General features: G+C 38.9%; 2 protein-coding genes across 3 annotated transcripts; both read right to left on the bottom strand.

Moving 5' to 3' along the window:
• Positions 1 to 785: 785 nt before the first annotated feature.
• On the bottom strand, positions 786 to 16,774 carry LOC110066019 (FERM domain-containing protein 3-like). The gene is made up of 15 exons (XM_020773217.2): positions 16,586 to 16,774; positions 15,024 to 15,128; positions 14,282 to 14,324; positions 12,487 to 12,568; positions 11,939 to 11,983; positions 11,412 to 11,464; positions 10,482 to 10,602; positions 9,948 to 10,035; positions 9,095 to 9,183; positions 8,654 to 8,717; positions 8,224 to 8,312; positions 6,648 to 6,731; positions 5,461 to 5,529; positions 3,670 to 3,943; positions 786 to 2,579 (listed from the first exon to the last, which is right to left on the bottom strand). Exons 1-15 carry the CDS (start codon positions 16,676 to 16,678, stop codon positions 2,376 to 2,378), a joined length of 1,503 nt encoding a protein of 500 aa, XP_020628876.1. The 5' UTR covers positions 16,679 to 16,774; the 3' UTR covers positions 786 to 2,375.
• Positions 16,775 to 18,609: 1,835 nt separating this feature from the next.
• On the bottom strand, positions 18,610 to 25,215 carry LOC110066061 (uncharacterized). Of its 2 annotated transcripts, none has more exons than XM_020773259.2 (6): positions 25,114 to 25,215; positions 22,838 to 23,458; positions 21,918 to 22,349; positions 21,342 to 21,502; positions 20,630 to 20,714; positions 18,610 to 20,195 (listed from the first exon to the last, which is right to left on the bottom strand). In XM_020773259.2, the coding sequence occupies exons 2-6, from the start codon at positions 23,415 to 23,417 to the stop codon at positions 19,990 to 19,992; spliced, it is 1,464 nt and encodes a 487-aa protein (XP_020628918.2). In that variant the 5' UTR covers positions 23,418 to 23,458; positions 25,114 to 25,215; the 3' UTR covers positions 18,610 to 19,989. The 2 variants fall into 2 exon arrangements, with proteins under 2 accessions (XP_020628918.2, XP_020628920.2); XM_020773261.2 differs by having other exon boundaries at positions 22,838 to 23,428.
• Positions 25,216 to 26,744: the final 1,529 nt, after the last annotated feature.

Here is a 26,744-nt window from a genome sequence, read left to right as displayed (position 1 = left end):
CATGTGGTACCAGACAGATGAATATCACTGATATTTGCCCGCAGGTTGCAGAAATTCAATCCCTCTCCCGTTGATGTGGAAGATTAGACGTCTGACAAACACTGACGTAAACAAAGCTTTGATGGCCGTTTTACAATGCAGCCCACGCAACTTCAGGAATTACAATCACTTTTCAGACTAAAAATCACTTTTTCCGCCTCTGATGATTACGGACAACTTCAAGAACTTACAAAGGCTACTTGCGTTTTCTCGAGTATAAAGCAATTTTTGGAACTGATGCCAAACGGTTGGGTTCAAACGCCGAGGAGGAGTCCCATATATAAAAAAAAGACGTGGGTGCTCGTCGGAAATTTTGAAAAGAACCCTAGCCTGCGTAGCGAGCGTTTCTGTGGGGTTCGGGAGCAAAGAATTACAGCGCGAAAAATGGAGCGAGTGAAAGAGGGGGGAGGGGGAGGGGAGGGTTTCCTTCCTTCCCCTCTCCCAACCCCCCCTTTCTTTTTTTGGGCTCTCGCCCCATTTTCCGCGCAGACAAAACACCGAAAATCCCGTTCCTCGGTCTTTCTTTGCTTCCAACCCCACGGAGACGCTTGCTACGCAGGCTAAAAGAACCCCTAAGAGGGATCAAGATCCTGTTTTTGGGCGTGGCTTGAAATTGTTTTACCCCTACAAGGTACCAAAACCGCCATTTTAACCCCTGAAAGCTACGACGTGCTCGCCCTTCCTTTTTATATGGGAGTCCACCCCTCCCGGCAGGGGTTCAAACGAGAAGAATTTTACACGAAGTGTGACCTGTACAAAGGAGTTTTATTGTCAACCTTGGCCATGCTTTTACAGTTTAAAAGTAGGTCGTATACAACTTGAAATCCTATCCTGATACAAAGACGGAATGCCCTTAGTGATGGAACCCATCTCACAAAAACACGCTTTTCAGCTGTTTAGGAGTGGTTCGCGAAAACAACTCCCCAGGAAGCATTATTTTAATTAACCCTATTAATACACCAGTGCTAATACGTTACACGTTGCTACGCAAACGATAAAGACACATCACACTTAAATGAGAAAAAGGCAAATCTCTCTTGAAGCGTTTGACCTCTCTGCAAGCTATAAACCATTAATGGCAAAGAACAAAGTTAAACACGAGTGTTACTTGAATGGATCTGTGAAATGCTATGAGGATTTGCCACGAACTCATTTCTTCTTCCGACTTCAGAAAAATGTAGCAAAAATTATCTTACTAAGAAAATGAACATCGCTAAGTGTAAATATTGAAACAAAAATTGGAAAACGTGTGACGCCTACGAAACAATTATATACCTACGGTCCACTTATTTTACAATTAACGTTTCACCCTCATCGCTTTACTACAAAATATTTGAAACTTCTTTACTGAGGTGCAATTATCTTAAACTAGCGACACTACCACATGAGAGTGAATTAAAAATTAATTTAGAACAATATTCAGCCGCACGTACAAGTACTGTTCTGTTTTATGTCAGGACAACTGTACGAGTCCGCGACTGTCGTCTCGCTATCAGCGACGTTGATAAGCAACATCGACTATCTGAGTTTGATTGTTCCCAGCTGTTTTCGCTTTTGTGCAGTGGAACTTGACAAAACGAAAAGGACAAGTCTTTCTTCATTTTCGCCGTTCAACAGTACTTACACGCCCGACGCGTTAGCAAATACGTGAAAAATAAATTTGCCGATGATTAGAGATGCTTCTTGTTGCAAAGAGAGAAACGTTGCGTGACGCCTGAGCCTGACTACCCTGAGAAGAGCTGCGAAAGATGATTTGTTCAGAACTCTGTAACGGAAATGTACGACTACTTCAGATCATGTGATCAGTCTGCTTCAAAATGGAATGAGAAGTTGTCATATTGTATTTCCAAAAGTGGTATTAAAAGACGAAGTCTAAAACTCCAAGCGTCTGCAATCATCAAGAATTAGAACCACCCATTCCTTCTAAGAAGAAGGTTCACGCCAAGAAAGTCTACCTCCTGGTCTTTCAAACAAATATCTCGAATTCTCTGATATACATTCAGTTTGTTTTTTATTTCGTAGCTCGCTCGATAACACCAAATTTCAAGTTGCTGAAATTACAGAATGTTTCCTTTTTAACTTCAAAATACCCACACGGCTCACTGCACGTTCTTCCATCGTTCGATTGCGCGTATGGAGTTAGCTATTTAATGAAGCTAAAAGAAAACTGGTTCATTGACAAATAAAACCAAAAAAAAAGTTCTAACAGAAAGGTCAAAAACGACAGCTTGTCGACTACGTAGTAAGAATTAATTTTCAAAGTCAACAATTGACGATGAATCGCTAGTACTGTACTTCTACAACTAATTAAAAATTCCCCAGCACTGAGTTACCCGTTAGATTTTGTAGCCAAAAGATCTAAACACCCATTTGGCAAGTCCCTTGTAGGCGTCTGTAGACTTGATGTAAGTCTTTCTTGTTTCCCACACGATGGCAATGGGAATCATTATCAAAGCTAGAATAAACATGATAAAAATAAACATTTTGAAACCATAGTTTTCCACTTCCACGTGACTTGGCGGAGGTCGCTTCGTGACAACCTGTAAAAAAAGTCTCACGGTAAACAGAATGTTTTGTCGCTTAAAACTCGTTTTAATAACGGAATAAAAGCTTTTAGATTCGAGAGATAGCAAGTGAACCACTGTTGGGCTATGAAACCAGCCCGGATTTCAGATCTTCAAGACTAGGTGTGGAATGGTGGGGCTGGACTGTTTTTCAGCAACAACGACGATCGATGAGGAAAACCACTTTGTGTAAGAAGGCGACCAGAGACCTCCTGATCTGATTGGCCAGAAATATATATTTCTGGTCAATCAGCGAGAAGTAATTCAAACGCTTCTGGAACTGGTTTAGTCTGCTGCCAGCCGGTTTTTTCTCTCAGGGTCACTAGGACGAGTGTTTAGTTATCGCGAACGGAAAAGGGCAGTATGGCGGTGGCCGAGTGGGGAAGAAGGCGGGACAAGGGCGGTGTGGCCGAGTAGGGAAGAAGGCGAGACGAGAAGTTTTTCTTCTCGTGCGTGCCGCGCCCATGTCTCGTCCCATTCCCCTTTGGCCAAAACGTCTCGCCCCCTTACCCCTACTGAATTTCCAGAGAAAAACAGACTGCCAGCAGTCTAGAACTGGTTCGGTAAGCAAGTGCCCAGGGGCTCTCCTGCTCTTGATATAAACGTCAGCCCCAAAATTTCGCGTCGGTCGAAAATATCGCATCGTCCCGACTGGCTGCCCCTGCGGGGTCTCCGAGGACTGATATAAGCTGATATACTTAAAACACGTTGTATGTTAAGCCAACAACTCTTCGACAGAGGTCCTGAACCACAACACTTAGAAAGGAACTGTGAAAATGTGCGACGTAAACAGCAAAAATTTACAGTTCCATTCATGTGAAAATTTTGGTCACTGCCATAATCTCATCGATCGCCAATGGTAATCATGGTCTGACTGGCTTACGAAGGTCTAATTTGTCTTGATGCTACACTAATATTCTGATTAGTCCTTGATAAAGCCTGTATGTTATCGACCTAACAGACAAATCTCATCAAGCCAAAAAAAAAAAGACACCATTTCAACAGCTCTTTTCGCCAACAAACTGACCGTAGAGCGGTACAAGAAGCTACCAGTCACTAGCCTTACCTCATTAGGAGGACTGACGTCATGGTGTCCCACGTGATTGACTGTCGACGGCGAACCAGTGTCAGTCATATCGAATGACGTAACACTCTCGTCCGGAGGAGGGCTGGGGAAAACTGAAGTCTCAAACCTCTTTAATTCGGAGGCTGCCGAATTCGGCGTGATTTCTCCGCTTGCTTGACCGTTTGGCGTGTTAGGAAGATTCAATACCCCTGTGCTCTCCGAGATGCTATCTGAGGGAACTTTTATCCGCCGGGAGATCCTCACGCTGGGAGCCCTTGGAAAAAATCAAGAACGCTTACATTTGAGTCAGATCCTTAAAACCCTGATTGTACACAGTATTCTTTGAACGGCTACACAAAACTAAGGTGTTGGTTTGCGGTCTCGTTTAAATACTTCTCATGTAATATAAGAAAACACGGGGTTTCATTGGGCAGACCGCACAACAACGCACCAGGAAACTAGACAACGCTGCAAATGCTCCGATTGGTCGGAGGGTACACAGCACCGACAAACCACACGGAAAATTCCCAATGAGTTACGATCCATTTTAATTAGTTTTGTTCCTACCAGCGAATAACAGCCCTTTAATGATTCGAATTTCTGTTTTATGCACGAAGAAAAATGAGAAACTCTCAGCGATCTCAATTCTCAACTCTCAGCGATCTCAGTTTTTAAACAGCACCGACAAACCACACGGAAATTTCTCACCGAGTTACGATCCATTTTAATTAGTTTTGTTCCTACCAGCGAATAATACCCATTTAATAATTCGAATTTCTGTCTTATGCACGCAGAAAAATGAGAAACTCTCAGCGATCTTTAAAATAGTCCATTTAGCAATGTCCTCGTAAAAAAATGCTCGGTATTCTGAGGCAGATGCGAAGTGAGGAAAATTGTGCTTTCCAATCTACTTATGAGCCTTTCACATGCCGCCTTGAATTGCTGTTCGAAGCAGGGTGGTCTTGAAGTTTTGGAATATAATTAACGCACCAATCACTTGTAAACAGTTGATGTCAGTTATCAGTTTATACATATCTCTCGGAAAATCTCACTGTACTAGAAAGAAGAAGTGCTAAACTTAACTGCTTAAAAGATAAATGCAGCCTGTTTGCTAGTGTGAGAGAGCAGAAGGATTTCTTTTTTGCGTCGTTTGTTACGCGCGGAAAAAAGGCAGAAACCGGCTGTTGTGGCAAACCATCTGTTTCGCTTCATTTAGCTGTTTTTAAACTTTTGTTGCACCAGAGACAGAATTTCCGACGACAAAGAAGAACAGTTTTCAGGTCGATCTCAAAAAAACAATATTTAAAACACAAAGCTGACAAACACCGAACGATCATAGTAAAATGAAACAGAATTTCATATAGGACTCAAATTATTGCTGTCAGCAAACCCACAACCAGTGTTGAACTAGAAATGAATCACGCCGGATCCTTATTTCAACTAAAAAGTAAACGCAGTACGAATCACCCGGACCGTTAGAAAGATATTTGTGTCGTGCAAAGGTACCGTTGGAGCTGTTCAGGAAAAAAAAAAAACAGTAACGGAAATTTGGAATATAACGCAGGAAATTGGGACAGTCGTTGAGAAATTGTCAACCAATGCATGAAAACAGAAGCAGCTTTATAGCAGTTGGAAAAATAATAATCCAATGCTCTGTCGTCTTTTTTAATGTCTTCACGATAAATTTACAGACTTTACACTACACATGGAAAATTATTGAAGTGGAAGTTAAGATATAGACTGCATATGCGAATTTAAAAAATAAATTTTAAAAAAAGAAAATTAGCTCACCTCTTAATCTGTGGCTCAGGGCGACTGATCTTCTCACTTTCTGCTATCAGCTGGTCGTGAGTTGGCCCGCTAAAAAAGATATATGGAGCAAAGCTTACTAACGCTGCATAGCCCAAAACCTTTGCACACAAGTTGGAAAGGAAGCAACAGATGGAAATAATTCTAAGCTTTTACCCAGAGCAACAATTAAAGCAATGGTTCGTTTTCGCGTCTGATAGAGGAGAGCACCCATCCAATCAGATTATGCCATTTACATGCAGATTAGCTTCTGGTTGGAAAATTATTATTCTATAATTATTGAAAACAGATTTTAATCCACTGTTTGACACTTCCGTGGTGAACATTATCTTAAAACCGGTATAACTTGGTTAAAAGAGGTGCATTTGGAAAGACAACCAGACATTCTTGTAAAAATGGACATTTCACTCTGGAAATTAGAGAGAAACGAGTAGTGTTCAAAATATAATGCAGCCTGAACTATTGACTTAATATTCAACCCTTTCATACACTCAAAATAGCTCTGCTCTGATTATCTGTTCACAAATCGTGTGAGGGTTAAAAACAAATGTGAAATGTGCAAAAAAAACACACAAAAAAAAAATAGAAAGAATTCACAAACTTGCTAGACCAGGCAGAATTTAAATGAATTTGTTTTTCTTTTTTGTAACTTTAAACTACAATAGTTTATCACCATTACTTTATTGGTTTGGAGGTTATACGTGACTTGAGTTTCAAAATGGTCAACCACTATTGAACTCTACTAGACTTTATTGGTACTGTGTGGCTGTTGTCTCTGGAACAGCTAAAAGTGTTTAACAATCATGAATGCAACCGCAAAGGAGGCAGCATGGCCAAGTGGTCAGTGTGTCGGACTCACAATCCAGCGGTCCCAGGTTCAAGTCCCACTCTGACCACTACCTGGATTTGTTTCTTGGTAGCCCCGAGTTGAAATCCTCAGTCATGCTTGTAAATAGCCAACTGGTTGCCTCCGGCCAGTTCGGATTCTTAACAATGTTATGTTCAATTTGAATTATTTGTTTCAGTTGTTTGCTCGGCCCCACTAGCACTTGTGCTATAAACATTGCCGAGTAAAGAAAGGTTAATTTCTTTTTATAGCCAAGTGTCCCAGCTTAAACGCCTGTTACATGACCCCTTCACGCATTATCAAGCCACCTTGACAAACTAACCTGTACTTATGCTTTGACCTCCTAAAAAGCCTCTGGGGTGAGATAGCTTTTCTCTTTGGCTTTGCTACTGTGCTCTCTTTGTGACTAGAGACGAAAAAAGAAACAAAAAGGAATTAACTTACCAAGCACCTAAAGTGAGACAGCAAGCAATTCACTGACCTAACTGAGACCTACACAAGAAGTGTAATCTTATGTGGTGAATTACTGATTCATTACTCATAATTTTATCAGTATTTACTGCTGATACTGCACTGGTCTCATGTTATTAGCTCCAACACTGTTACTTTTGAACTTCAATAAAATCTATTTGCTTCTCTGAATGTGATCTACGTATTATTTGCTCTTGCAATGTTGTTTTATTATCAACTGGACAGAAAATGTTAATAAAATTACATCTTTAAAAAAACAAAAAACAGTTAAACTTTGCTATCTCACACTCAGTTCTCTTGAATTCCCTGCCATCTCAAATCAGGGTTTTGCTTCCATTACTAAGAACGGGAGGGGTAGTGGGGTTCAATAATTGTACAATAATTATCTCCTCAGAGCTTTATTATCTAGCTCTCTGCACGCACTGCAGGCCTATGATGTTCCCTCATCATAGGCCTGCAGTGCGTGCAGAGAGCTAGATAATAAAGCTCTGAGGAGATAATTATTATTACTGTACCTTGAATTGTACCTTGGGTTTAAACAAACTGCCATCGTTACTTGCATCTAAGCGTGAACATGTTATGCTGAAACATGCTCTAATTGGGTGTCCAACATGGCATGCTTGGTCATCAAACATTTGAAGTTTAGCGGACCGTAACGCGAACTTTCACGTTCATGCAAATGGTTGGGTAAGTGCGCGGGTGAGAGATTCACTCATAGGAACCTTGTTTATACACAGTTATACCTTAATTACTTACTTGTCAGATAAAGATCCTTCTTCTGTAAAGTTTTTTGATGAGACAGGATTTCAATAATACTGCCAGATAGTGGACATGAAAACCGCAGTTTACTCTCCTGTACAGGAACATTGTGTTGACATGCGCCATTATTTATCAACTGCTAAAAACACTCTCAATTTTTTGGCTGGTACTGATGGAGTTAAGTATGCAAATATTGTTCAAGGTGCTTCAAACTCTATTGAATTTCTAATTTGACACAGGTTAAGGTCAATTTCTCTGAGAAAGTCTTCAATGTCCAACCTTTCTGCCATTTTGTGTGCTGAACTTTTAGCACAAAAGTTATCATTACCGTCTGCTAAACTTTAAATGTTTGCTGACCAATCATGCCATGTTTGACACCCAGTCAGAGCATGTTTTGGGGTCACATGTTCACGCTTAGATGCAAGCGACAGTAATTTACAGTATTCTTTTTCATATCTAGACAAGACTAATTTTGCATGGAGGTATCTGTCATTTTGCATCACTGTGACATTTACACATGCAGCATTCAACAAATGCAACAATGGTGTGCAGTGTTCCCAATTATTAGCAGGGGCCAATGGCTGGCTAGAGAACAAGACACTGTAATTAAGTTCTTGATTGATTGATTGATGGCAGTCAAAATGCTTAAGACTTTAATTATCCTTCACCTGTAAAATGCCAGATGCTCCACGGCGCATTTCCATAAATGCTTGCACGCCAGAGGGTCAGGGAGCCGGAAGCCATAGTTGGCTTTACGCTGAAAATACAAAATCAGTCTGTTACTGACCAACACTTGTTTTCAATATCTATCTACAGATATTTAACACACCTTGCAGAACTTATTTGCTGTGTTTCAAAGTTTAAGATGTTAGTATTGACTTTTTAGATGACATCTTGTTATACAAAATTTAATTCTTCTTGATTGCAAGGTTTCTGAATAACTATCTTTAATTTCAAGAAATAAACATTTTTGCTTTGGACCATAACATCTTCCTATTTAAATAATCAGACACTTGTTTTTTTAAAAAAAAAATAGTTTAAGACTATATCAGGTTAAACTATCATTATTAATCAACTTGTGTCAGTTTTAACACTTACATCCTCTCGATGGACCTGCACATAGAATACTTTCCCCTCATAGCTGCACTTCAACACTTCACTCCTTCAAAGAGACCAAAAACAAAGAATATGTTCAGAGGTATATCACTGGATGAGCTCTCTATAAAATTGAGCCATAGCCTGTGAACAGGCTCCAGATGGAAGGGCCAAAAAAGAACTGGCTGAGAGTGAAGTGGCTGGGGGGAGTTCTTCTCCCTTTCTCTTCACTCCATCCTAGACTAGAGAACCTGTTCACAGGCTAATTGAGCCACTGATTGCAAGTCAAGGATACAGGTTTACACGACTGCATAAATAACACCAACAATACCACCACTCCTACAAACAACAACAGTCCACACAAAAAGAACTTGCCATTTAAAGCTTCATTGTGGTCAAGTTATAGAAATTATAAGATTTTTAAAGTTGTGCATCTAAGCTTACCAGACAAATCCAGACACTTTCTTTCCCTCTCTGATAATGGCTATTCCAATTGGTGTCAGCCCCAGGTATAGCTGAACATTGTCTTGATCCTGAAAGCAAGACAAACACCTCAAATTAACTGGTCACAGATCAAACCTTAAGACTAATGCCTTTAAGTCTTTTGGAAAACATGGCAAGGTCCAATGCAAAATGTTAACTCTCACATGGAGATGATCTTTATTGGCATACAGGAATGTTGGATCATACAGGTACAGTACATGTAACTAACTATGAAAAGTGACAGAAGTGTTTCTAAGACACTTCAACCACGGTTCGTACCCTTTTTCAGAAGCAAATTTCCAGGACTTTTCCAGGACTCATATTGATTTTTCCAGGACTCTAAAATCTACATTAACCCTTTCACTCCCAAGATCTACATGTTAATTCTCCTTACAGTCTGCCATACATTTCATATTTTTTTACTTGAGTTTAACAGATTTCCAGAACTTTCCAGGACCAGTAGCCCTTTTCCACGACTTTCCAGGTTTTCCAGGACCCGTACAAACCCTGTTCAATCTAAAACTCTATTTTTGAGCCTCATGGAACAATTTTTTTGACAGACTGTCTACAGAAACTGCACAACAATGAATGAGGGTACGGGGTTTAAGAAAACTCTAGCTAGATGCATTTGAAATAGACTAAGGGTTAACCACTGCAAAGTGTTATTTTCTGAAAGTGCCTCCATTACTTTTCTCTTTCATTCTAGGAGCAGCTACATGTAGGTTTTTAACTATAACAATGAGGACAATGAAGACAACAAGCACAGAAATGTTTCTAAAATCAAGATTATTTCTTGAAATCTAAAAACACGCACCTTGCAAGGATGTGGATCAACTCCATACATATCAAGTTCTCTGACTTTGGCAAGGAAGTTCTTTTCAGCAACAGAGGGTACCTGGCCACTGTTGGGAAAGAATTTTAATCACAGAAATCACTTTTTTTTGCTTGTCAACTGAATTTTTGACAGACTTAAAAATTCTTCTACAGGAGTGTAGAGACATCTGATCTGTATTCTTGGAATGAAAAATGTCTACCCTGCATAGCCTAGCTCCAAGTGACTAAAGTTGTTAAAGTATTCAAATCACCACTCAAAGAGAGAGAGAGAGAGAGAGAGAGAGAGAGAGAGAGAGAGAGAAGTCAGTGCTGTACAACTGTTCAGTCTAGCCTCTTATAAGCTAAGAGTCACTTTGGATACCCATAACCTTTCCCAGTTTGCCAGGCCTAATGCATTTTCCACTCAGCTTCACACAGTAGTAGATTTTATGTTTACTTAACACTATTTCCAAGGAAAGTCGCATATTTTCATGTTAGCAAATGTCTAATGTAAGGGGCAGGAAGACCAACTTACGAAAGTGTCTTGTGAATCTCTACAATTTTCTTCTCTAGCTTCTCAGCTTGCTTTGGGACAATACGGAACTCTGACACATAGTTCTCTCCATGATCATCGGCATCATAGTCTCCAATTTCAGCTGTCCAAGAAAAGCAAATTAAACACTATAATCATTCTACTTGTATATACTCCTTTTATATGCACATGTATCAGTGTAATCTCAGAGCATAATCCATGTGGGATGAGCAAGTCAGGTTCAACACTACCAATCGGTGAACACTGGATGAAGAACATATAAGTTACAATACATAGTAATCATGTCAGAGTTTTACTTATCTAAAATAAGCAGTTGTCTTCCTGATCTACACTTCACAAAAAAATAAGATTGATTCTGCATCCACAATATACAACAGATATAAAAGGCCACTTTTCTGTTTAGCTGTACCTAATAGCTTTATACATTGTAGCTTAGAAACTGAACTCATGCATAGTTAATCTTATTTAGAAAACAGCCCTAAGAAAATATGCATGCTGATTGGTTAAAAATTGTGTTTCTATAACTTGATAGTAGAAACACGATAGCAACACAGAACTAGCACGAGCTGTTGACGTAATGATGGCGCATGCAAAGAGAATTTACATTTTGATGATCAAAGTAAACAAGTTGTTTTCCTTTTTTTCGTCCTAGTGTTTTCCAAAAGAAATAGAAAACATGCTCTCTGTGTTTCTATCGAGTTATAGAAACACTCATGAGAGTTTGGGAGAACTCGAAAAAGCTGTGGAAACACTCGCCTGCGGCTCGTGTTCTACATCATTTCTTGTTCTCCCAAACTTCCACTCGTGTTTCTATAACTCGTTAGAAACACGGTACATGTTTTCTATTTCTTAAACATTGTAGCTTAGAAACCGAACTCATGCATATATTAATCTTATGCGTTTTTAACATACCTTGCACAATGTAAGCTCCCAGTTCCGTCAAGTCGTTAAAGGTGCACAGGAGTCTGTTGACAGGCAAAGAAAGTACACCTTAACAATCGATCATCAGTAAAACTATGATAAGTATAGAACAAAGAGTTTTTTTTTTTCATAACATCAAGTCTGTAAAATATCAAACTCGAATCATCGACTCTATTCCAGGGAATTAAAAACAAAAGTTTTCATCGTGCCAACCCCTTCAAGGGGAATATTACTATTTTGTAAAATTTAGTTGTCTTCTTAGTAGTCACATTACTAAATGATGAGACACAAAATTTGTGATAATTGGAAGAAACAGAAATTGATGTTTTGCCAACACAGAGCAGAGATCTGTGCATGAGCAAAGCATGTGAATGATCACTAACTATTTTGTGATGTTAAAGTGATGGTTGAGAAACTTGTGACTTTCTACGATCAGCCTCCCCATATCTGTTGTGCCATTACAGCAAAATACTTCAAATCTAAATTAAAAAATAAAATCCAGTTTTCTTATTCCTTACCTGCCATGCAGAATATCTCTCTTAACTTGAAGGAAAAACTGATATCTGGACAACAAAGGATCATAAAGAATCAGTCATCTTACACATTCAAGAATACTTGTGCAATCAATACATGTTACGGTGAAGATTCACTTGTTTTCACCCTATGAAAATCACATGTGTTTTGGATATATGAGAGATGTTTGTTTTCAAATGTTTGAATGTCATGATTATACAACTGCTGAGATTTTTGCCCAGAAAAAAAAAAATGCTAAATCATAATAAATGATATCATGCTTGGGACAGAGAGGAGGGAGTGTGATGAAGTTTCCCATCTTCTGCCTTGCGCTCTCAGAACCCTTATCTAAGAAAATAAGTCAACGCTAAAATTGTATTTCTCACCGACCATATAAAAGTAGTTTACTAAGTAATACACCACAGAAAGAAAGTTGTGGGTCCTCAGATCACTTGTCTAAACAAAAATCATTTTTTGAACAACACATCATTTAACAATACAATATACTTGACAAATTCACGTACAAACTGAAAGGCAGATATCTGCCGCTCACCTAGTTATTTCCTCATGAAGAACACTTGGATCCACAGCATAGAACTTCACTCTGAAAAACAACTTGTATGGAGGCTTCAGAGCTGCACACAAAGAACAGCAAACAGTTATGGTGAGGAGTCAACAGGGATGGTGATAAACATAATATCAAAGACACGTCTAGATATAACTCCACTATGTACTTGTAAGTGTGGGGTTTATCGACATTAAAGGATGGCTCTGTTCATCCACCAACACATAACCGTTATGTTTATTGAATGTAATACTTCCTCCAACATACACCTTGTAAGCCAGGTTGGAATGCATGAAAAGCTGTACAATTAAAAAAGTCTTCCTTTATTTTAGTGAGCGTGTATGACACCTCAACATACAAATGACAAGTTAAAATGTACCAACAGTGATACTACATGTCCCACTCTAATCTCTTGTAAGAGGTTTCTTAGTAAACATATTTCCTTCTCGAAAAACAGATTTCAACTGTCCTTTGTTTCTCATGTGCTGAGGTGGCAGGGTCCCAGTATTTTTTTTTGTCAGGGCTAAGGATATATAACAGGCAGATACAAAAGACTAGAAAACACTTTATTACAGCATAAGCCTGGTACTTTCACGCAAAAACCGGCTGCTACATCAATTAATTAATCTGTCATGACGTAAGGTTGAAATCTGCCTGTAACCATCTTCTAAAGAGAACTCCAACTAACATGTCCAACAGGTTGCCCAAGTAACATTCATAACTGAGTCAGAGGGCTGTACTGGTGAACATCAGCCCCCATACAGACCTCGCCATGCTCAGTCCGTACAAAATTGATCAAGGGCCAATATTCCCCAGTTTGCCTTGGGCAAGCTAGGTTAGTTAGTAGCGGAGCTCCATACTCATATACATGTAGGAAAGAAAAGGAAACCCATAAATTGATTTTCTCATGGTTATCATGGCTAGTGGTATTGCTTGTGGGCGCATACACACAACGATGATGGAATCGCACAAGATGGCGGCCATATTCCAGCTAATAGGTTGACAGACACATGCAGCCTTGGTTTATAGCATACTTCTTTGATATTGGACATCCATGTTATGGTCAATTGACACCTGTCAAATCAAGGTATATGCTGACCAGTATCACAAGACCACATTGCGGGCTCAAGTTTAGGGCTCGTTGAGATCAAGGTTTTTTTTAAAGTTGACCGCTGACCAAGTGCTGGTATTCGATTGGATTGTGGGCTTGTGTCAGGTTTACTTGCTGTAATGTTTGGAAGCCAGTTAACGCCAACCCAGGATTAAAAGCTAACCAAAGCATAAATTTTTCTTGTATTAAAATACTTTTCACTGCGTAAGTTTTGTGTAGTTTGAGATTATTCAAACTCCAAACAGAAGGCCAAACAATATAAACAGAAAACCTTGACGTGCAGTAACAAAACTCAAATAAAAAATTATTCTCATTTATGCTGGTTACCTTAATCAGGCTTCCAGGGGCTCTGCTTTTAGGCTTGGCTTAATCTATATATTACATGTAGGTTATTATGTGACCCTCTTAGCCATGCAGTTTTATCTGCAAATTTTGAATTTGCTGTCTTTTGAAAAAAAAAAAATATGGCTTATGACAATTTCCATGAAGATGATCTGTATGGCAAAGTCTTAACCAAAAAAGCACCAATCAGAATGTTCCGATTTACCTCAAGACTACCTTGCCATATAATATGGAATAATTTGAACTTGTTGCTCTTAGATTGGAGTTGTGGTTCCTCCAAGAGCAAAAACTTTGATTAATTAAACACTCAGATCTAGAAAAAATACTTACTTTTCATCTGCTTAATAACACTCTTATTGAGATCAAGCCAGTGCTGAAAACAAAGCAAAACATGTTATGTACTGACAGCAGAGACAGGCATCCATGCTCAAGGCCTTTGTATCTGAAGCATTTAATCCTCTACAAGAAAAACACTTCAGCTTGTTTACAGTTTTTGCTCAACAATATTGCATACTGTAATTTATATAAAACATAAGAAGTAGATGTGGATTTGCACCTGAGGTGAAGTAAGTGATGACAATGTTCAAAGAATGTTTATTAAGTGTTTAAGTTGGTGATCAAATAAATGAAAACAAATATGCTAAATATTCATAGATAGATGCACACAAGAAAGTGTGGCCATCAATTTGCCATGCTTATATCTTGGACAGATAAGAATCTAATTGTCTGTAAACATATATTTACTTTTGGCCATTTTATTTGAAATGTGACCAAAGAATTTCATAGACACATCTTAGCCTGCTGTTCCATTCTGCACAACTAATTAAAAATCGATTTTGTCCTCATACGACTAAACTGTAAGTTAGCTTTATAAATAGTAAGCTAAATGGAAGTAACAAGTTTTACAATGATTAGGGCCACATGATTTTGAGAGATTAGTAACAATATTCATGAAAAGGTCAGACTAAACAAGGACCGTAAAAAGGAGCCACGCTTTAAACAATTACCGATTCACAAAAATTTACAACATGAATATCACACAACCAATTTGCAGAAAACCGTAAGAGCTTACCCTTTGTTTTGCATCGTCAACATAACGAAGACCGAAATAATCTTTCTCCAGCAAATCCAGGGTCTTGCACACCTCATCGAAAACGCTCTGTCCTTTAACGTCCCTCTGTGTTTTCGAGGAGCAAATTCAGACAAACAAAAGGGAGGTGTTAATGAAATCGTTTATTTGTTAAACCATGAAAAGTAGCCCAGCCCCAAACATGTGACTACAGGTATTTTAACATATTGCACAATTTATTAACACTGAAGTTATTACTAGCTAGCTCTCTTGACAAGTAATCTTCCTTTTATTAGTGCAAACTACTTGGAAGTATTACATTATACTCTATAAACAAAGTTTACAAGGTTAGCATTCTATGAAGCATGAAAGATACACGGCAACATACATGCACGTTAATTTCTACGACCTGTCGACAATCGGACAGAATATAACTATTTTCACAACAAGGTTTTTACACTGAGATCCTTGATATTCGATATTAGATCAACAGTGTTGAAAGGAAGGGGAATTTGTCCAAACTGAGCTCCCCATAACTGCAAGAAGACCTGACCCACGCAAATTGACATTCCATGTTCACGTGCACATGGAGTTGAAGAATACAAAGATCAATCTAGCAAAAACCATAGTCTCAAATTGCTGTCATCTTGTTCTTTCGTACACCTTTTTAGCTATCTAGACTAGAAGTATTGGACAGAAACCCGAACCGTAAATAAAAATCGAGATTCAAAAGAGGAGACTTAAGGGAACCACTTTGTGACTAGCTTAGTCACGCTTGAGCGATTGCAAGATTCGCGTGTAGTATTTCAACTTTGCTTATCACTCGTTCCAGGGGAAAATGCGGAAGAAACCTTCATTACTAGGGTTGCAAACTCTTAAATATGTCACCTTAACCTTCCCGTTACGACAACGGCAAAAAACAAATCTACATTGTACATTGCTGATTACTTTAAAGCTCACACCGAAAAACCACACCGCGCCGACAAGTTCAGAACCAAAGTGGCCGCGAGGGCAATACATCATGACACAACTTTCCTGAATTTCTACAAATAGACAAACAAGAACGGGGAAAACCTCTAATGATTAATTCTTCGTTAGTCATAGGAAAAGAAACGAAATAAAAGCACGAAAACAATTTTTCGAGTTTGCTCCAAACTCTTCGAATTCTAGAATGAATTAAAATATTGGCGGGTTTTGCGCGAGCGGAACAAACTAAAGATGTAACCGTCGAACTCCAATTTTACTCCTGATTCAGTCGAAGCGACCAATTTATTCCCGTGAAATCGTGCTGCTTAATTTTGTTATGTTATCATTCCACTCTTCAACGACACACAGTGTGCCTCGGTTTTTAGGTTAATGACTTTTCAGATACAAAGCAACACGCAGCTTTTCCTTTCATTGCATAATCTTTTGGTTCTAAAGAACGTGCAGGACAAAGCTTTCGAGCAGACTGCGCGAACCTGCCGGCCATATTGCTGGAAGAAAGCAGCAAAGATCAGGAAAGTTCACTTAGTGTAAGGTTCATCTTTACAGAACTTCGCGCGCTTTTAGGACACGATCCTTACCTTGAAATCGCATGACAGCTCCGTATCGTCTAGAAGGCTGATCTTACACTGAAACTCTCCCTCTAGGTTACTTTTGCTGCCAATTTTTAACATGGTGAAGGTTATAACTGCCTAGTAGCTGCTCATGGAGTTGTATAGCCTGTGATCGGACGCCAACTAAGCCGAGCCTCACTACCACGTTCTCGTGGCTTGCGCCTTCAACATTGCGCATGATCATGAATTTTTAACACTCGAGATCCCGGATGTTACAGCCACAGGTGCAAAAAGATTATTCTCTTGAAAAAACAACCTAAACTAGGCCAGCTATCTCGAAGTTGTGCGTGCATTTGCCTTTCTCGCCTTTCTCGTTTCCATAGCAGAATTCAATGCTGGCTTGGTTCAATGATAAAGCCAATTAGAACAGTAATCTTAAAAACAAAATTAAAGTTCTTCTAAACGTATAGACGGTTTCAAAGTTAGAAGTCTTGGAACTGAAGGAACAAATAAGGTCAAATAACATAAATAACACCAGGAAATAACGTGAGTAAGAGTAACAACAAACAGTAAACCTCACTGAAAGGTTGCAAAGCTGAAGTTAGAATTTGCTTTAATCCTGAATTAACTGAGAACAACTGCCCCAGGATCTCAGGCCTAAGGTTATAAAGTCGTACTGAAATCTAGGAACAAAAGCAAATTTCTCACCACATCAGAGGCTCTTTCAGCGATATAACGGACTTGGAAATGTGGAAAATTTAGTATCTTATACTTAACGATCACCTCTCTATGAGGGTTAGATGGGGTTGAACTGATCAGTTTGAAGGGGTGGAGGAGGCAAAACACACACCCCCTTCTTTCCATCCCCGCTCTTACTCCCCCTCGCCCCCATTTTATGCCTTCTATGCAGTCTAAGAAATGAAGCATTTTTTAAACTAATAGATCTGAGATCTGTAAAATTTACCGACAACTGATATTGGGCAGAAATTTTAACTGATGATCCGATAAATTAGCCGAAATTTAACTGAGAGTGCAATGCCACACTCAGACCCTACTCTACTGTTGGATATGGACTCATTAACTGAAGAATAGCTTTTACGGACGTCAAAGTTTGAATAGTACCAATATCTCATTTTAACGTAACAGTAGCCTGTAAGGCCGGACCATTTTTTTGTCGTGATATAATCTTCATGATCTTGGCGCGTAATCCTAATGACCGTCTGATCCCCAAGTCTGAGCACATTACCATGGACAATCGGCATTCCCTGATGTCACTCACTCATTACCAGCTGCCTGCTAAGTGAAATTACAATTTTACAGTCATTGCTACTAATTTACTCTGCAATTGTGAATGCTATTACTTTTGTAACCAAGTGTTGTACGTGAAATTGCCCGAGCTATACAAAAATCTAAATGTGTGATGGACATATGTTGTAGGTCAAAGTTTCCAGCGGACAATACTGTCATTGTGCACTTGTTTTCACTTTAACCTGAAACGGGTTCAGTATTGAAAGATCAGGGAATATTTCCGGCACTTGAATAGAAATCCCATAACTCAAGGCCTGACTGATTCTGAAATTGATATACCAAAAATTCTTTCAAGAACGTCGCCTACAGACCCTAAAGGAGATGTAGCGGAGTCTTCGGAGTCAGTTATAGTGGCTAACAGCCTACTTCTTCGATCAATAGCACTTAATCGTAATGCCGTGCTCAGTAAACATAATACATATAACGTCGAGAACTCGTTCACCTCCGTCTCAGGGCCGGATAAAGTTTCCTAGTCAGGATCATTCGTTGAAGAAGTGCCAAATTGGACCTCTGCCACTTTACGCCTACGCTTTGACTTCCATGTATAATCGATTTACATAAGATACTGAATTATTGTCAGTCACCTCTTAATAACGTTAAGTTTACTGCTGCACTACCGTAAGCTCACAAGGTAATCGTGCTTTACCCTCAGGAGGTTTGTGTCTCTATCGCAAAAGGTATTTTCTTGAACTGAAATATTGATCTTTTGAATAAGACTGAACGATGTTTTCGAAAGAACAGTGTTTTCGAAAAGAACGATGTTTTATTTCATAAAGTTGTAGTACATCTTCGTACACTAACCTGCTATGTGGAGGGTTATCACTTTACTGTGAGGGGTACTGATATAGAGCGGGGGGAGGGGGAGGGGGAGGAGAGAAGTAAAGACGAGTCGTAAACGATCATTAAACGTGATAAGAACAGTACAACGAAAATTATGACTGAAATATAAACTCGGCTTGATCGGGGACTCCGTCCCCGATTATGGCTCCTGGAGAGATTTGTTAGTTCTAAACAGCTAGCGAAAACAACAGCGTCTACCCACTTAACACTAACCAGGCCGTGTACTAAACTGAACGCAATAATCTGCGAGATAAATAAAGTAATAATTTAAATGAAGAGGGTAACAACTCTAATAAGCTCTGTTTCCAGCCGAAAAACAAATTTTTGGCTGGGTTATTTTCTAAGTGCCCTGAATTAAAGGACCTGAGAAACTAACACTGAACACAAAATTAGAATACAATCATTAAAGTATAGAGAACATCCCATATAATCTTAGGAAAAAACTCGGAGAAAGCAGACAATTTTTGATACCACCCTCACCTAGTTAGTGCTGGTATTAAAAACACGGGCAGAGTTCATATAAAGAGCGTTCTCCTGTGTCCACCTTGGCTATTTTCTATAAGTGTTTGTTTTTACACGATAAATATTACAGCTCAATTACAGGACGTAGAGAATGCCTCCTTGATTGCGTGCTTCTGTCTGTGCTTCTGTGGCCCTCTCAAGTCACGTGGGCTCAAAGAAGCCATATTCTCGCGCCAAAAAAAGCGTCCGCTGCAACACGCGCGCACTGGCATTTTCCTCATTTTCACCTTGGATGAAAGGAAGAAAAGCAGCATAGGTAACATGATAGGAAGTCTAACCTAAACTAGTTTAGATTCAGACAAAGGTTGTTTCAAACCGTAAATTCATAAACACTTAAACAGTCAAGACCAGATCGACATTAACGAGCAATATGTGACATTTTTCGCTATAGCATGAAAAAAGAAATTCAGCGCATGTTGCCGCATGTTACCCTGAGGTTGGTCATGCAGAATTTTTCATTTCCTCAGTAATATTGGAGATGGCCTTCTTTGCAGCTGACCTTGTAAACCGAACCACTACTAAATGTCGCTCACTACAACTTATTTAACTGATAGACTCTCTCGCAAAAGTCCATTTTGCGCTGACATGAAGCTACATTCGTAGGAACAAGTGTCGAAAAGTACGCTTTAGTGTCCCCGATTAGCAGGGCTTGATGGCTGGCTTGAGGAAAAGACACTGTAATAACGCTTTTGATTGATATATTGACAATAGGAAATCCTCTTAAAGCGTTGATCCATCGCTTAATCCGTCCTCACTCTTTTTCAGGGCTTGCAACGAATATTTGTGGCACTTTCATAGCGTTTCCAAACTCCGTCATCATTGTAATATACTTGGGTACACTCAGAGTTCACGGACTTTGCGGCCAGAATCTCAGCACCACGTACTTGCGGAGTGCCATCCAACAAAGAACGTACAGCTATTACACCACCATATGCACAGCGGTCAATGTTAAGGTAATACCTGATCCCTTAAAAATAATTGAAACAAAAATGCATCAGTCAATGTGTTTTATTGTGGGGGCATGCTGATCCATGCTAACTTGATGAGCTTTTTCTTCGGTTTGATAGCGGCAACCAAAATTCAAAAGATTGAGTGTGGGGTCATGTTGCCATATCAACAACGCCTACCACATTTTTCATAGTTTGACTGGTCAATGAGAAAAAACCATTAGCCAGGTGAAAGAATGCTGTGAAAATTGGAAAAAAATTTAAACAACTTTTCTCGTCTGGCGACAGTGTGGTGCACATCACTGTAAAATAAAAGTTATTTATGCATATTTTTATGTTTCTATGGCGTTTTGGTGTCATCAGGTTTGTAAAACCAAGCCAGCCGTTTCGCTTTTTTTTTGTACGTGTTACAGGTCTTACACTGATGGTAACATTATAAAAAAAGGTGAAATACCTGGACTATTGAAAGGCTGAATTTTAAGACCCAATTTGTTTTTTAGGGTTTCCCAACTGAACTCAATTCCATTCACTGTTGGTTTCTAAAATTAGAGAGAATAAAGCAAAAAAGGAAAACATTTTCAATTAACATTGATCAAAAGTCAGACAAGCATCATTTATATTAAATTATTGGCCAACCAGATTTCAGAAAGTCTATGGTATATCAGTAAGAAACAATTCTGAGGGAAAATGGGGAGCTCACAGAGCTCTTTCTAATCTATTAGCATGTTAACTAGCTACAATAAGGATGCTTGACAGAGTATGATGTTATTCTGGTAACCATTTACTTCATGATGGTGATAAATATGGTTCAACAAAAGTCACTTGGCATTCTAATTCACAAGATACCACCATTTATGCCATCATGTTGTTACTACTATTGTGTTACAGATGTACATGTAAGCTTAATTGTGATCACAGACTCCAAATTAAGAACATGGAGCCAGTATCGCTACCATGAAAAAAACACCTGGCACCACTGACCAGATATTACTCTTTCAATAGCAATGACTGTCTTGAGACATATTCCCAACTTAGTGCCTTTTAGGCCAAAATATGCCTACACCTGGCGATGAAGTTATTGAAATTTGTGATGTTTCTTTGATTCAGTAATATGAGTGCTGGTTAAATAAAACTATCCTATCACAGGTCACCTACAGACACTGTACCTGCACATCATGTGTATTGAAAACAAATGACAATGTGTGGCCTTGTATGCTACCTCTCCGACAATACCAATAACGAAGCATAGATCCTCTGGAATAGTGTTCATAAGGGAAGATCACAAGAAAGCCAAACAGAACTACTGTAGGAATTTTCCAAAGGAGTCCTGAAACAACATATAAATAAACCAATAAATAACTAAATGAAAAAAGACAAAAAAGACTTCCAAACATTAACTGACACTTTCATCATTTTTAATGGCGATAAAGACAAATGAGACAAAATTAAAAATTTAGTTGATTGACAAATATCTCCTGACATATTTTTCTGGCTCAGTATCCTAGAAGGTACCCTGAAAGCTCCTCCTTTCAATTTTTTTTAACCCCTAAAAGGTACAACAAGCCCCCCCCCCCCTGTCCCTTTTATATGGGAGTACCCCCCAGGGGCAATGGTAGCTTAAGTTGTTACAATGTGGCAGATTACTTTCTGGACCCCTTTTGAAAAAGAATATCCTGGGAAGTCCCAGAGCATCACCTTGCAATTTGATTATTGTTTCATTAATAGATATAATAATATTGTACCACTTCTGAAAAAGTTTTCTTTTGAATTCATCTTTTCCACTCCTCTTGATAAACCAACAAATTTTCCTTCAAGAATCTCTTGTTGACTTTGAAGACCTTTGCGTTCCTCTTCGAAGTTATCTCTGACCTGTTGTATCAGAGAAGCATTTGATGAAGCTATAAGTTCATTTTCAACCACTGACTCTTTAATTTTCAACTGGTTGTCTTTAAGGTCATTTAGACCACTCTCCAAGGCCACATGCTTAGCTTCAAGTCTTTTGATGTCAAGGGCAAAAAGCTGTGTCAAATTCTGAAGGTTTGTCTTCAATCCTTCATGGTCTTGCATCCAGGTTTCTTTGTTTTCCTCCACAGAGGTAACTAATGTTGCTACTTCTTCCTGGACAAGCTTTAAAACATCATTGTTTATTGGCTGTCCAAAGCACATGTCAATCCCTGTGAAAATGCATAGAAAACCTCAGCTATGAACATAAATAGGTATTAACAAGCACTGGGTAATTTTAATTTTTTCAGGAGAATCAAATTTATTAGAATAATGGCCACATATATGGATACATATTACTGAGGGGTGGTGGACAAAAGTCCTTCACAAATTGACGGCCTTCCAGAAATTTAGCCAAGTTTCCCAGTGCTTGCAATCTTGAATTTGTGCAATGTCTTCTCAGAGTCTTGTCGTCTTTTGCAAGGCTAAAGAATTTAGGAATCATAGAAAGATATTAGACTTTATCATTCACCACCTCAATTTAACTGAGTGTGACCCCTGTTACTATCTTCTTCTGCTATACATTTCTATCAGTTTTGCAGTTCACATAATTTGGTGTTGTACTAAACAATAAATATGACAAGCATATTATCCCCATGAGTTAATCAATTTGCACACTAAAAAGTAACATTACAATGCAAGTTGGCACATGGCACATTACCTCTGTTTTTCCACTCTTTGAAATCTTCCAAGACCTTTGCCTCAAAAGTTGCAGGGAGTTTTAGTCTTTTGATCAGATTTTCCATAAGTTGGAAACAGTGCAAGTAGTAGGCCTCACTCCATGTTGCAAACTTACAATGACCCCATTCATTGCGAACATCATTGCGGACATCCATGGCAATGATATCAATACCAAGAAAAACAAAGTTTGGCGCTCCGCACAAAATGGAAAGGGCAGCAGATGAATCTAATGATTCATCAAAAGCTGTGAAGCCTGCCATGAATGGTTTCACAAAGAGTTTAGCCAGGGAAACTTCATCTTTAACACTGTAATCATAGCTGCGGTGTGATGCTTGAGTGACGTTGTTGTTGATGTTTACATAATTCAGACGCAGTGCAGAGGGAGGAAGGCATTTATGATGAGAGGAAGATGTTTGTGAATGGATGTTGGTAGGTGGCTGAATCAAGTTCTGATAAAGTTGATGTAGTTCTTGTTCAATAACCTTCCTTATTGCTGGTGTAAGAACTTTTGAAAGGCAAATTCCAACTACCAGCCATCTTTTTTCCTCAGCTGTTAGCATATCCCTGCATCCTTAATAACCAGTGAGAAATTGGACAATTTCTGACAAACAAAATAAGCAAGATGACTAGTATTAGTACTAGTTTACAACAGTAAGTAACTGAAGAAACAAAACTAGGGCACAATCAAGGGAAATGGGTTTGAGTTTGAAATAATGGGAAGTTTAAAATAACTGATGTCAAATAAATATTATTGTTACTTACTGGATTTTAGTAGATGCAAAATGGCATCATTGGTCAGAGGTCGACATTAGAAGGTAGCAGTGCATTTAAATACCAACTGATATCACAAATTTTGCAAATAAGAATACTATCAAGAGAACATCATTAGCCAGTTCCCTTTATGAGATGCACCAGTAGGGAATCATGGTAATAATTATTGTATTCACCATGTTGGACTGGATATTTATTTTGATGAAATTTATACAGTTACCAAGATTCCCTGCTGGTGCATCTTAGAGCAGAAACTGCCCATTGCCATGAAGTTGTTTTATGTGTTGACTGGCTCCTTTTCGCGCTGGTAACTCATAAGCTTATTAACCGGGACAACCTAGGGCCGAGCCTGGTTCATGTTCTGCTCATGGTTTTTTTTTCATTTAGTATGTGATTCAACTGAGACCTCCCCATGTGGCCCAAGTTTACCATGAGTGAAAATCAGGGCTAATTGCTAGAAAGATTTCGGGAGGCTGGAAACATTCATCCAGCAAATTTCTATTCCACAGAATGTAAAGAGATGTATGCCCAGAGGAAAAAAAAATACAGTAAAAGGGGCATTGCCCTGTAAATCACAAAACAAAATACATCTGGACAGTAAGAAAGGGCTAATACAACAAAAAAGTGGAAAACCTGTATTTGATTATTTCTCTGAGGTTGTCTGAACAATAGAAATTTATTTTGCATGTTTGCACATGATCTTCTTAAGCCTGAATAACTGACACATATCATGTTAGAAGTGTAATGCATGGAACGTAGGAAATATAATATTTTTTAATATTGGGAGTCTATTTTTGGTTCAAAAATCAATTTAACTTGTATTAAGAACAAAATTAATAACTATAAACGTCCCGGTTTTAAGCCTGCTAGAGCTTCTTGTATTAGAATTTACACTGACAGGGCCTCATTTATGCAAAATTGAATCAGTTTTGATTCTCAACCCATACTAATTTTCGTATACATTATTATTAGCATCTCATTGAATAAGAATAGCAACTATTGCTAGATACCTCGTTCTTCAAAGCACACCGGCACATGTAAATAAAGTGGCCGGGTATTCTGAAGTTGCTCCGTTCATTCCAGAGGGTTTCAGATAATGCAAGAATTCTAATAATGAATAGAAGACTCTACCCGTTCACTTCCATTAAAAGCTCAAACCGGAAGTGTAACTGAAGTGTAACTGTATTGAAAGCTTCGGGACTAAAATTGACAAGATCGTAAACACTCTTTTTCCTTGGCCATCGTAGCTTTAGAGGAAACAAAACACAAACCGCGGTGATAAACATGGAACCAAAACGCATGTTAAACAAAGTTTATTTCCTTGACGTTTCGTATGTACAACATACACATACGAAACGTCAAGGAAATTAACTTTGTTTAACATGCGTTTTGGTTTCATGTTTATCACCGCGGTTTGTGTTTCGTTTCTTGACAAGATCGCTTTGATTGGAAGTCAGCTGCTTACACTAAGTAACTAGTTCTTACCTTCTTGTTTCAATCCTCGTAAAGAGCCGTTTTCTATTCGAGCTTTGCCGGAACAGTCTACGGAACGTTTTTGCGACTCACACTGAACATGAGGACCGGAGCTTGGAGAGGCGCTGGGTACGAATTAGGCCAGTCGCTGACCAACTGGAGTGAAGCCGTGGGGCGTGGCGCAGAAGCGCTCTCTCACGAAAACCACGCTCACGGTGATTAGAGAGAGGGCCAGCACTAGACTAATTCAGGACAGGTATGAATGAATGAATCAATTAATCGATCGATCAATAAATCAATATATATATTTAAATAAATAGAAATAGGTCTAGCGCTAAAAATATTGTCAGCCGAACTCAAAACATGTACCCCCTCACCCTCCCCTACCCCCCCCCCCAAAAAAAAAGATCGGGGATATTTTTATGAGGGGAGGGGCGGCAGTACACAGGCTATTACATGGCGAAACTGTTCCCATCAGGGACGGACAGCCTTTCTTACCGAACACCAGGCGGGCGCTCTATCCACTGAGCTACGAGAACTCCTGGCATGGAGAGCAAGGTCATTTGAGGTGGAGGTTAATTAACCTAAAAACACACCATTTTTTTCAAACTTTTCTTGTGGTAAGATAGCAAAGTATACATTTTTGGAAAGCTAAAAGACCAAAGATTATGAAAAAAATATCTTCGGACCCTAGAACTGTATTGTAAACTGACACCGGCTGATTAAATCTGCCATCTACTGGGGAATGCCAGTTTTATTTTGAGAATTTCTGTACTGTAAGTTCAAAGCTCGTTTTCTCAAAACGAGTTATAGCTTACTCTCCCCTTAAAACAGGTATTATGGCGGATGGTAGTTCTCTGTTCTAGCTTGATCCAAGTTCACGATACCTAAGTGTAATGAAAGGCAAATGTACATCGGGATTTACGGTGATATGTGAACGGTCAGCTTTGTTCAAAAGCTATGATCGAGCAACAGTGAACTATAGCTACTCATAATACACTTAATTCGATACTGTCGCGTAAGTTTTTACGCTTCGGTAATACCATTGGACAACCTTTCTGGAAACAGATGGAACAGAAACGACCAGCATGGTGTTGGTATTCTATATCTTTAGTCTCTCCAATACATCGGAGGCAAAAGCCTGAGCGATATGCTTAACCTTCAGACACACAAGAAAACGATGCACGATTCGTTTTATTGTTCATATTTAATTATAATACAAAATTTCATTACATATTTACATCAAATTCTTCTGCAGTAAAATATTGATAAATCTAGCTTTCTCCTGAAATCTTTTAAAATCTGCACAGGGAACTGATATCATTTGTTTGACAACCAAGTTCACAAGACTTGCCGTTCACAAGTCTCTGCAGTAAAGATTAGGAAGAGAGCAGACAGTCCATTCTTCCACTGGATTTGCTTGTAGAAAATGACCAAACTGACAAGCTTCCTGTTTTAGTTTTAACGTTGCCAGGTCTGTTTCACAGACTGAACTTTGCCTATGAAGGCTTGTCTCGTTGTTGTGAAGAAGTCTGTAAAGACCAAAGACATAAAAACAAGGATTAGGTTAACATATTTATAGGTAGCTTGCAGTCTGGTCACGTGGAGCTCGTGACTGAACAGGTTTCTTGTTGGGGAATAGG

This window comes from Orbicella faveolata, unplaced genomic scaffold, assembly GCF_042242905.1.
Source record: "Orbicella faveolata isolate gen_17 unplaced genomic scaffold, um_ofav_v1 contig_26, whole genome shotgun sequence".
NCBI classification, from domain to species: domain Eukaryota; kingdom Metazoa; phylum Cnidaria; class Anthozoa; order Scleractinia; family Merulinidae; genus Orbicella; species Orbicella faveolata.
Note: the sequence above shows the minus strand (reverse complement) of the source record. Positions and strands in the feature narration are given on the sequence as shown.